At 39.2% G+C, this 12,407-nt stretch overlaps 1 protein-coding gene across 6 annotated transcripts in view; it reads left to right on the top strand.

The window, feature by feature from the left end:
• Nucleotides 1–12,407, top strand: part of plekhm2 (pleckstrin homology domain containing, family M (with RUN domain) member 2) — a 72,582-nt gene that overhangs the window by 32,608 nt on the left and 27,567 nt on the right. For 2 of the 6 annotated variants that reach the window (XM_028807914.2, XM_028807913.2), the window contains exons 4-10: nt 2,062–2,161; nt 2,471–2,558; nt 4,167–4,341; nt 4,928–4,987; nt 9,739–9,964; nt 10,068–10,811; nt 11,602–11,671. In XM_028807914.2, the coding sequence (XP_028663747.1) occupies nt 2,062–2,161; nt 2,471–2,558; nt 4,167–4,341; nt 4,928–4,987; nt 9,739–9,964; nt 10,068–10,811; nt 11,602–11,671 (1,463 nt within the window). The remainder of the gene's footprint in view (nt 1–2,061; nt 2,162–2,470; nt 2,559–4,166; nt 4,342–4,927; nt 4,988–9,738; nt 9,965–10,067; nt 10,812–11,601; nt 11,672–12,407) is intronic. The other 4 variants (XM_051930863.1, XM_028807916.2, XM_028807915.2 and 1 more) reach the window with 3 other exon arrangements.

Here is a 12,407-nt window from a genome sequence, read left to right as displayed (position 1 = left end):
TAGTTTAAACTTCAGTTCCTACAAATAGGTTCTACAGCTTTATCAAAAGAGAATAAAGGAGTGGAGGCTGGACTGGTTAGCATGTTCATAAATAGTGATGGGCCTCACTGAAGGTTGCATCAAGATTAAGTGTCTTTACATTAAAGGCGCTTCTAAATAGTTTATGAGTTTACATTTGTTACAGTACAAATCACTTTTTGTATTGTATAAGGCAACCTGACTAATTTTTACTTAAAAAGATAATAAGAGCCAGGAGCTTACTGCTTCCATGTATGTATCACTTAGTAGAAAAATGAAGAAACCCTAAGTTGTACCAGTACCACTCATCAGGCATACCAAAACAATAATTCGGCAACTCCATCCTTTTTGCACTGTTTCGGGAAATACCTGTGCACAAAACAGCAAAACCTATAAAGGTTAGAGGTCCTAGAGGCAAAATGTATAGTGAACGAAAGAACAAGCACAGACAGAAGGTTACATTTCTATGATGCTGCACAAATCAGTTATTTTTGTATTTAGAACTATGCTGGGGAAATGGTGCATCTTGTATATCTTGTGCTCATTCAGCAGCAGGAAAATCTAGTATAGCAATGCTGTGACATTTCTTTTGGTGGGGGGGTGTGCATGGAAAAAACAGTGTGAACGGTCTGTTTAGGCCAATGTCTGGCTATAAACTGAATGTATACAATGCAGAACATACAGACAAAACTCTCATGTTTGGGAAAATTACATATGTATAATAACATAAATAACAAACTTGCCTTTTTAATTTCTCGTATACAAAGTATAGGGGAAGTATTGTAATCGTCCAAAGATTCTATGTTGAGATTTTGATGAATCTCGACATTTTAGACCTCCCCGACTTTCTCATATACGAAGTATAGGGAAAGTATTGGAACCCTCCAAAAATTCCATTTAGAAATTTTGATGAATCTCGACGTTTTAGACCTCCCTGAATCTGAAAATACCATTTCTGGAATTATGTCTTGTGTGTGTGTGTGTGTGTGTGTGTGTGTGTGTGTGTGTGTGTGTGTGTATGTAAGCACGATAACCTGAATACGCTTTCACTTTACATTTTACCTACAAGTATTGGGTTCAAAACAGATTTCTATCAACTTTTTGGCTATTTCCGTTAATCGGAAGTAGTACTTTACCTTTTATTCATGCAGCTGCAGAGTCCGATTTATTCAACTTTACTTTTATAATAATTGTTCACTATATTATTAATTTGATTTGTTGTTGATGGTTCTTTAATGTACATAATATAAAAATATAATCATTGTCTTGTGGTTAACTCCTCAAATATCCATCCCCATATCTGAGTATACGAGAAAGTCGAAGAGAGACTGCTCCTGATTTTTACAGAAGTACTCCCTTAGTATTTTTGGGTGTCCATATAAGAGGAATTTTAGGCCTCAGTCTGCTTTCAACCTGATTTGCTCAACTTTTTCTTAAGCAGTGCAATTCTGAAAATTCTGTAGAAAAGACTGATGACTTATGTTGGCTCATATGCAACTTATCTTGGAGTGAAAAGCTCCTTCAGTAAGCCACGAAGCCTCCTGTGAATCTCACAGAAGGATGATGGAACTGAACTGTGACATTAGTTCAGGACATGTCACTGAAATGGAGAAAAAATAATAAAACTCTTAACTTCAAGAACTACCCTGAGGTACACAGGACATTTAAATGAATTGATTTTTAGATAAAAATGGCACCAGTAGCACAGCCAAGATCTGCTCTCAAATACTAAGCAAAATGTAAGGTAAGATAACATGGTTCAGGATCATACATGATGTGGGAATGAATCGAAGAACCTATTTATTTTCAAAGTCATTTTCCCACAGAGCCATGCTCTGGAGATGCTCAGAGACATGTGGAGATGGTATCCATATGGAGTTTTCTATGTTTATATTCCTTTGCCTGTTGAAATGTTGACTTGACCTGAAAACCTACCTAGTACTGTGTGACTGCAAAGCATCCTGTGGCATGTGATGAAGAAGAGTCTATAAAGATATTTTGCTGTTCTCAGATATTGTCCTGATTTGCTCATTGGTACCTTAGGTCGGGCATGGCTTTACCTGGCATTGAGTGAGAGTTCACTAGAGAGCTATCTGAGGCTTTTCCAGGAGAACCAGGGTCTGCTACACAAGTACTACTTCAAGTAAGTTGCACTACAGAACTAATTTTATACTTTTTATTTCACCCACTTGGTTAAAGGTAAAAACCATCTTTCAAGTTTATATTGATGGGTCTTGTATGTCACCGTCCTTAAAACCTAAAAGTGACACAGTCAAGAATGTTAATTTACAAAATACACACAGCTGGTTGGGATAAAGAGTTTCTAGAAAACAACGAAATGTGCCATGATTTGTTTTTGGAAACAGCTGAAAATGAACAACCGATGCGGGGCTTATCCAGACTTTGAAGTGCAATACTCACTTCGTTAAAAATGTGTCCTCTTCTGTTTCAGAAACGCATTGGTCTGCAGCCATGACCACCTGACGTTATTCCTGACACTGGTCTCTGGATTGGAGTTCATCCGCTTCAACCTGGACTTGGTACTGTCACAATGTTTTCATTTCATGTTCTATCGCTCACTGTCATCTCTACTGTACTAAATGGACAGAGTGCTGTTTATGGCTTTGGTAGTGTTCAAAGAGTAGATGTTTGTGCTTGACAGTATAGTGTGTGATACATTGCCTCTTTGGAGGTGATTTTGTAAGACTTACTAATCCAAAGTTTGTATATCTGTGCATGAAACTTGTGGGGGTGTTATAGGAACCAGGTGGCAGAACATAGTAAGATTATTAAGGCTTGAACAGCACGATTGATTGATTATACTTTATGATTTAACCTTTAGAAGTCTTTAGGTGCTTCCTCCACAATTATGGTTAAACAACTGGGAGTCAGTTTGTCACAGCCAAAGGCTTCCCAGTTTATTTTGGACATATAAGAGGTCATTTTTTTATACCACGACACAGGGAGATTTTTTTTTTTATACCAGAAAAATGTCATTCCAGCAGTGACAAATAACTATTAAGAAAGCATTGAAAGATATTCACCTCCGTTTAATGCCTGACAGCTTTATATGTTTTTGTTTTTACTTATCACGCTTATTTTAACTTCACCTGTTTGTTGTCTGGTACAAATCTTGTAATCGATATTTAACCCACTTCCTTTTGTCCAAATGACTTGAAATTTTACACACTTACTCACTTCTGATGACAATACATGAATCAGTAATCATTTTCACTAATTGATCAATTAATTCATGTTAATTAAAGAATGAAATTTTCATATGAAGAATAGTTCAAGATTTCACCAATAGATGGCGCTAGTAACGGATAGAAATATTATCCAATAGATGGCGTTAGTGTCGGTTAGAACATTTCATTCGAGAATATTTGAAAAATTTTCAAGACTAAAAAGTTGAAAATAATATAAATACTTTTTAAAAACCACGCTTATATTTAGTTAAAAAGTGTACTAAAAAAGTAAAAAATAAGTCTCTCATACATCACTCGTAAAATAAAAGTGTGGCCGCTTTTCATCAATCAATATTCAAAAAACACTTCTTAAAATCTTAGCAAAAGCACACACCTTTTATTTTTTTTACATATGCATTATTTTCACTTTTACTTTAAAATGTTTGTAAAAACAATACTTGTCCTTTATTTCCGGCCCCGGGTGTGGTTACATCTCTTTCTCGCAGGACATATAACGCTGCTCGCATTGTGAAGGAGGTGCGGCTGAACGCACGTTAAGGAGAAGCGGTCGGATCATCTGCTGGCTTTCTGCTGCTGGCGAGCTGCGTGTTTTGCTTGTCGTTGTTTTAAGAGCTGGGAGCAAGTTAAAGTGTCTCCCGCGGGACTTCAAATTGTCTTCTGAGACGATCACATCTTGTCTCCCTAGTCTCTGTCTCCCTCTCAAAGATTTTTTTTTATAATAGAGAGAAAGGATATTTATGGCCAGGTGCCCAGTGTCACACAAAGATTCAGTGACGAGAGATTATACCTCCACCTTTTGAGGTTTTTAAACCACAAGTCAGTTTGAAATTCCTGAAATTAGCACAGCTCTCATTTTCTTTTATAATTTTCCTCTTCCCCCTTTAACGTTCTTATTTTTTTTTTTTTTTTTTGTTTTTACCTGTTGTGTTTATTTTTCAGGATGCCCCCTATTTGGACTTGGCACCTTACATGCCTGACTACTACAAACCCCAGAACCTCTTGGATTTTGAGGACCGCCTGCCAAGCTCTGACAGCCTTTCCCTGAATTCTCTGAATTCCATCACCTCCACCAACTTGGAGTGGGATGACAGTGCCATCGCTCCATCTAGTGAAGGTAGGGCTTAAACTGCTCATAGCTTGACCTGTTCTTCTGATGTATAACAAATACAGTCCAAGCTATCATGTCACATAAGAAATAAGCTGCATTGAGCATCACTTGAATTAAGCTGTGAGCTTGGCTTAAATTCTAAGATCCTGCATTTGCTTGATAGCCCAAGACACACCGGTGTGCTGTGGCAGAAGATAGCTGCACATTGTTTCATATGTCATTTCACCCCATCATCCACCAGTCCATTTTAATATCATCTTCCAGTTTCCACTTTCTGCTTTTCTTAAAGTGAAGAATGGACAAAGATTCTTAAACTAAAATAAGATAAAACATGAAAATTGGTGGACTGGTAAACTCTGCTCTGTTCATCTAATGATATGCTTCCAGCCTGCTCTTGACTGACATGTGTTCAGAAGATTAATTAGATATTTCCCATCTTCAAAAACACAGTAAAAGATTCAGTCCTGTAAAGTTTGCCCATTTATTGAAGTACCAAAGAAGGGAGCTTCTTTTTCCAGTTACAGATTGTCTGTTCTCCATCTGGATGTGTTCCCCCCAGATTCTAATGCTCAGTTTTATCCCTCCTTTTTAGATTATGATTTCGGCGATGTGTTACCTGTGTTGCAGTCCATACCCAGTGCAGACTGGGAAGGTGGGACTACACTCTCTCTCTCCGTGTCTGTTTGTCTGTCTCTCTCTCTCTGCCCGCCTATAATATTGCACCCCTTCTCTTCTTCACCCTTTTTTGGCTGCTGGATGCATGCTGTGCTATTGATGCTGGGTGTCTGGGCTCAGGGTAGTGCTTGAGGGGATGTTCAACTACACGAGTCATTGTCATTTCAGAAGAGGGCTTTTGTGATGGTTTAACTTGGTTCGATTGGCATTGGGGGTATCATTTGTTTTAATACCTAGTGAAGATATTACATGAGTTGTGTGTGACATTATTTGAAACAGCCAATCTAATTACTTACTGTATCCAGCTACACAGTTTATACCTCCATCACTGCATTAAATCTTTTCAAATCAAGCATTCCTAAGAGTCCTATGAACACAATATCATCTACATCTTGTATGTTTAGGGATGGCAGGAACTTCTTACCAGTAGTGTGCGTTGTGGTGGGTATTGTCCCAGCACGTGTTATTTATAATTCCATTTTAATTTAAAGGGCCAGGGTGAAAAATGGAAAAGCAATTTTTTGGGCTGTCATGAAGTCTGAATCAAACTAACCTCCTGTGAAGTGAGTTCACATAATTTTAAATTAACTGACAATTTACTCATTTTTATCAGTGCAGGCTGAAGGATTAATATGAAAATTATGGGCAGGACTTGAGCTTTCATATAGGTTTAATTTAGCTAATAGTTTTATTTAAGGTATCTTGTACATCACAAAGTGGTATGCAGTTGTTAAGTTTATTTCTCCAGGTGGAGGACTGACAAGTTTAAGTGACGTATTCAAGGTCACAAAGCGTGTCAGTGGCTGGTATTGAACTCGCAACTTTATAGGATGGAGATAATCAGCCTTGCAACTCCGCCACAGTGCCTGAGTTGATTAGATACTGCAGTTAAAGTTCTTTTTTGAGAACACAGTATTCTTTTGTGTATTCAGAGTGTTAGCCTGAACGTACATTCCCATAACTCTGTGTTCTTTTTCTTAAACTGGTTAGCATTTAGCAGCTGATGTACAGCTGTAAGAGTCGTCAATAATTTATCATAATTTATTATCAGGCTTTTGTATTTCCAACTGGTTTGACCCACTAATGTCCAAGGAAAAGAAATGTGTTTGTTTCATTTTTATGATTTTAGCCAGGAACCAATAATAACAATATTATAATCCTATTTCCTCACAAAATAAGTTGGCCGATGAGGAGGAAACATTATCACTGCTGTGCCAGTTGCTTTATCCAATGATCATCTGCTGGACCATAGTATGGACAATGCCCACCTGCTTTTTTACTTTTAGCAGACCTTCTTGAATTGTCTCTGCCAGGAGGGAATGTGGCTAACCACTGTGGCAGCATAGTCAGACAGAGAGAAACATGTTTGTTCACAAATCTGTAGTTGGGAATGATATTGAAAGTCCAAGAAACCTTTTTTTAAAGATGAAGAGTTAAACCACAGTTACAATCAAAAGGAGAATAGCCACAAGTCACTTACCAAATGACTTACCAGCACGAAACTGCTATTGAAGTCCAAAGGTGAACCGCCATGAACCACTAATCAAAAAGTGTACTGTCATCACAAAACTACACGCTCAAGTGACACTGAAGTTGAAATGTGACGTTCACCGCTGAAATTGTTTAATGTTTGGACTTGTAATCTCGAATGTTGCACTGCATGTAGTGAAGGGTTTTAAAGCATGGCATCAGCGACATGGAACATCGTGCCTCCTGGAAGTAAAGCCCCTAGCAACAATGAAGTGCATCTTGACAACACAGCCATTACATGTTGAAGCTTACAAAAGGGCAACGCAGCAAGCTCGAAAGATAAAATTACAAAAAAAAAACTTCTGTTTACTTGTAGTTAGTTTTTCAATGCAGAACTCCCATGTGTTAATGTTCCCTCATGTATAAAGCCTCCAAGAAAAGGTGACACCAGGATCACCACTATTTTCTGCATCTGTTTTTGTGGATCTCGCCCTTTTGGATAATTCATTCTGTATAATGGCGTGTTATGCTAGGCATTTGGTAAGAAAGCTCCGTAACATGTGGCATCATGGAGGATACATTATTAAAAATGCCCACATGATAAATAGATACCCCCCTTTTTTCACATGCTTTCTGTTTTACCCCTTATCAAGGACATTTTTTTCTGCACAGTTCCATACTCTGTCACCATTTTTTTTTAGAATGGTGAATCGCGGGCAGTTTGCTGTGAATCTCTGATTAAGAGGTTTGTACCAGAATAAGCACTTGAACCCATTGACAACTGTATGTAGGGCAGTGCTGTCCCCAATGGCCATGACTCACTGCTATGATCTCGCTTCTGTTTCTAGTGCTACTCCTAAACTAGGAGTAAAGTATTTTTTTTTCCTGTTTGTTTTATCTTTTTGTTAGCATCATATATATTTCTTTTTTAATAATGGCCCAGGCAATTCCTAAGCCCATGTAGATTTTCTTCCACATTCCAGTAGTACGACGGTGTTGTACCGTGTCAGCCATTATGAATGTAATGAGAAGTCAAGCAAAATGACACCTTTTATTGGTAAACTAGAAAGTTGACAATATGCAAGCTTTCGAGGCAACTCAGGCCCCTTCTTCAGATTACATCTTTGCCTGAAGAAGGGGCCTGAGTTGCCTCAAAAGCTTCCATATTGTCATTTTTTTAGTTAGCCAATAAAAGGTGTTATTTTGCTTGACTTCTCGCTACTTCCACATTCCAGAAACTCGCAGGTTAACTTGATTTGGCTAAACAAAACAGGCCAGTGAGCTGATGTGACCTCTCAAGTGTCTGTGATAGCCTTAAATTCAGTGCTTTTTATGATGGACATGAGCTCCCTGCGCCTGCATTTTTGAAAAAGTGAGTTTGGAAAAATTTATGAAGGTGCCTGTTTTTTTCAGACAAAAGTACAGAATGACATGCATTTTAACAACAATAAAAGCTTTTGCAGATATGTACTTAATTTTTCATTGTGCTAGTATATGAAATATTTTTTTTTTTTTGTGGGTGCCTTTAGATTTTTGGGTTACATTTAAGGCCATTGCCCACAGCTAGGCAATAGGTTATTGTGGCACCTTATGCGAGGTCTCTCTTTAAAAAAAAGTATATATTTATTAGTATGCTCACAACTTAATCACACATATCTCCTTCAAAGTATTCACCTCCTATATTTATACACCACTCCTAACGTTTATTTCCATTTCTGGAATTTGTTCTGGAACTCGTTTTCTGGAATGTCATTTAGGTCCCATGGTGAATTTTCTGTCATTTGAAGTCGGTGACCTTTCAGGATGGATTTCAACTTTGAGAACCAAAAAAAAAAAAAAAAAACGTCAGCAGGGGCTATACACCCCCACTCCATCACCTGTTTTGACATGTTTCAGGAAGGTGTCGTCGTCATTTGAACAATCTTAACAGATCCTGACTGACTGTGACACGGTTTGCTTTTTGCTCATCTTCAAAGTTACAGCCACACGACACATCTGCCATTTTTCAGTCAAATTTGTGTGACACAGACTTTTACTGATGCCTATTTCTTCAGCAACTTCACGAACAGTTAGGCAATGATTTTCAGAAATCAAGCACGCACATTCTCATCATGATCGTAATCCTTTCCGTAAGCTTTCTGCAACATCTAAAAAGTCTCTGTAAAAGTTTATACCAATTTCACAGAGACTTTCACAAAAACACGTTGTCCTTCAGGGTCCTTCATATTTCAAATTGCAAAAGGCGCAGGAGGCAAGTTGACTTTACTGTATGTACTTGATGATCAATTGACATGGCGTGACCAACCAAGTAGGGATTTTAAAGGTCAAGGTCATCACTACACACCACCACTATCGTGAGTCTGCAGTGCTGGCTCGTTGCGGCCCATTTAAGAAATTTGATTTCTTTCCAATGTTTTTTTTTTTTTTATTATTTTTTTAAATGCACTGTTCTGGAAATGCATGATTGCATGGGCTGACACTAACAAGTCTAAAAGAACACTGAGCTTCACTAATGTAATTCCTCCTTATTAATTAATGAGGATAACACAGAACTAAATCATGTTTGAAACCTGTTGTATATCCTAAATTGCTGCCTGCAGGCATTTCTTAGGTTTTATGGCACTTTCTTCAAAGTGTCTTTCTTTCTTTTCTTGGTTGTCCATTGTTTGAATTGACTTCAAAACCTTCATCCCAAAACTTTAGAAAGATATACATGCCATACAGTCCTCAATTCCCCAGAATTCAGATTCAGAAAGCCCGAACACCTAAGTCTGCTAAGCTTCTCCTGTTGCTTTAGATAAAGCCATCTACCAAAGTTTACATCAGCTGCATGAAGATGGAAGGATCCTGTTTGTCCACATGACCCTTAATATAGAAAATCTCAACTACAGTAAGTGCCTAGCAAAAAAGAATTGAGCAGTAGCCTTTTAGGGCATCCATTGGCACTCATGGGATTGCCCACAGGTAAGGTTTAGTCTTCTCCACACTAATGATCTGCTTGTGCTGCTGATGTAACATTGGTACAAGTAAGTTCAATCTTAGTGTCATTCCTTGCCATCCCTATCCCAATCCTAGTCATTACATTCAGTTTTCATTCTACCCATATTCCACTCCATCCCAGTCTGTGTCTCCAGCCCATTAAAAAGTGACCCGTTGTTCCTCCTGGTTGCTCATACAGGTTGCTTCAGGTGACCATTGCTGTCGTTTTCAACCATGCTGAAATGCTGGCTGGTGTTTGATTGTTTGTTTTGGCTACAGAAGGAGACCTTACAGATCCAGTTAGCTGCCCGCGCTCCACTGTGTGTGAACCTCCATCCTTGAGATCAAACACCCGGAGCCCAACCTCACGGTACAATCCCTTCAATGAAGATTCTGATACAGCTACCTCTGCTGATGTGACACCAGTGCATAGTGCATCCCGTGATCGCAGTGATACAGCTGGGGAAGATACAGAGAGCACGGGCACAGAGCTTGAGGTCATTAGGTAAGGGACCCCTGCTCTCTGTAAGAGTCTTATTATGACATTGCATAGTCTGGTTTCATCCAAATCTGACTGGAGTTTTTTTTTTTTTTTGCTTAATCTTTAGGTTAGCCAGACGGAGAAAAACCGGGAAGAAGAAGCAGCGCACAAAGTCTGGACTGGAGACATCTAACGAATGTGATGTTAGTCTTGCAAATGAGGAAACACAAGACAAAACCGAGTCTAGTGAGCAGGTTCTCACTGAGTGGGATAATGTAGATGATTCACGAGCTCCATCACTAGAGGAGGAGGAGGGTGGTGAGGGGCTACGCCTGCCTGAGATGGCCGACACTTCAATGGATAGTGTGGGACAGCCACTCCGTGAGGTCATAGACCAGCTTGATGGGGCATTGGACACTAACCGCTGGAGGAGCCTGGACAGCTCTAATCTGCAGCAGTCCTTTCGAAACAACAATGAGGGGGAACCACCAGACCCTCCTTTGCCAACCTTGGAACAGGGCCTCCACCAGGCTACCTCACCAAATGACTTCTACCGCTTTACCCCCGAGAGTCCAGGCACTGTTGCCACAAGTGGTGGCTACAATGACCCTGCAAGGGATGGCCTGTCGGCGGATGTTTCTAGTAGCAATGAAGGTGAGGGAGCGAGAACGACGCAGACGGGAGAGGGCTCCGAACCCCTAGACAATCGAGTCACACATGTTCGAGTTCGGGAGATTGAAAGGAACAACTGTCTTGAATCCATGTGTGAGCAGCTTAACTCGACAGATCAAGATCGAGATGTAGAGTCTTTTGAAACAGAGGAGGAAACTACAGGTAGTCCTGGAGAAATCACACATCCAGCAGAATTTGGGTGAGATGATGAGGATACGTTTTATGTTCATGTATTTCAGTGGTCGCCATCTCCGGTCCTGGACTGCAGGTTTTCATTCTAACCCTTTTCTTTATTGTTGACCAGTTTTTGCTGCTAATTAACTCCTTTTCCTTTCATTTTGATGGACTTGTTTTTTAAGATTTGCTCCCCTAAATTTCTTCATTCCTTTCCTTAAATGGCACCCAAACAGAAATGAAAAGAGAAGTTAGTAAGCCAACAGAAGACCAACTAAGTGAGAGCTTCAAACTCCAACCAATTTCACTCCAACCAGTTGCTTAATTAGGAGCCGCGTCTTGTCATTAATTAAACCCATTCTTTAATTCCATGGGTTGTTACTGCTCTCATTGTGCAATAGCAGACATTTCTGAAATTGTTGATTTTCTTTTTTCTAAGAGCGCATGTTAAAATGTTTTGTGGACCTGAGCAGATCAACATTCCTGAGACAGTCATCTTTCCTTATTTTCAGATCTTGTGTGATTGACACAGTTTACTGGTCGTGTTTTGGTTCATTTTATATCTCATTATTATTTGGTTGCTAATTAAGGAAAAAGAAACAATTAAGGGACCTGAGTCCTCTAGAGGAAGTCAATTAAAATTAATTCAAAAGAAGTTAATTAGTAGCAAAAACAGGTCACTAATTAAGAAAAGGGTCAGAATGAAAACCTGCAGCCACTGCGGCCCTCCAGGACTGGAGTTGGGGACACCTGTTGTATACCATTTCATTTAGCTATGTGTGGTTGTCATAAGAATCTTCTCTTATCTGCTTCAGAGTGGATAACAATCACCTTCTGCTGCTGATGATCCATGTGTTTCGGGAAAGTGAGGAGCAGCTGTTCAAGGTATTGGGATCAGAAAACATTAAAGTCCTTGAATAAATAATGCATGGGACAAAGCACTGCTGGGTTATACTTTGTGTAGGAGTAATGAAATTTCCATATAATTATGTCTTCTCAAACATATTGGGCACATTTCAGTTGCTGACTGTGCATCTGTCTTAAATCTGCATTCATATGTTGGCAGTATTTGGTTGGCAGCAAACCAGAAATGGAATGTTTTTCAGTGAGACGGCAACGGAAGGTTCTCCCTTTGTCAGCAGTGAATACCACACACCACATCTGCTGACAGAATATTGCAAGTTCAAAAAAAAATTTTTTTTTTATCATTGTGCAGCAGATTTGCATTTTTTGTTATTCAGCTCGAACAGCTTGTTTTATTAGAAGCACACCCTGTGTTATTCAACACACAGCCTGAAGACTTCAGAGACCTTTCTTACAGGAAAATGATTTTCATTGGTAGAATAGACGAGGACTTGGGCACTTGTGTATTAGAATATTCAAGCAGTTTTGATAAGAATAGGATGGTCAGCCCATTAGTGAACTTTTAAGTTATTAGACATTCTAATATTGTTATTTCCATCCATTATCCAACCCGCTATATTCTAGCTACAGGGTCATGGGGGTCTGCTGGAGCCAATCCCAGCCAACACTGGGTGGGTGCCACACAGGGTGCCAGCCAACCGCAGATATTGTTACTTCATCTTGTAGAAAGTTGTTACAGAATATGATAATTCAAAAT

This window comes from Erpetoichthys calabaricus, chromosome 8 (assembly GCF_900747795.2).
Source record: "Erpetoichthys calabaricus chromosome 8, fErpCal1.3, whole genome shotgun sequence".
In the NCBI taxonomy this organism is placed as follows: Eukaryota; Metazoa; Chordata; class Cladistia; order Polypteriformes; family Polypteridae; genus Erpetoichthys; species Erpetoichthys calabaricus.
This window is presented reverse-complemented; position numbering and strand designations above follow the sequence as displayed.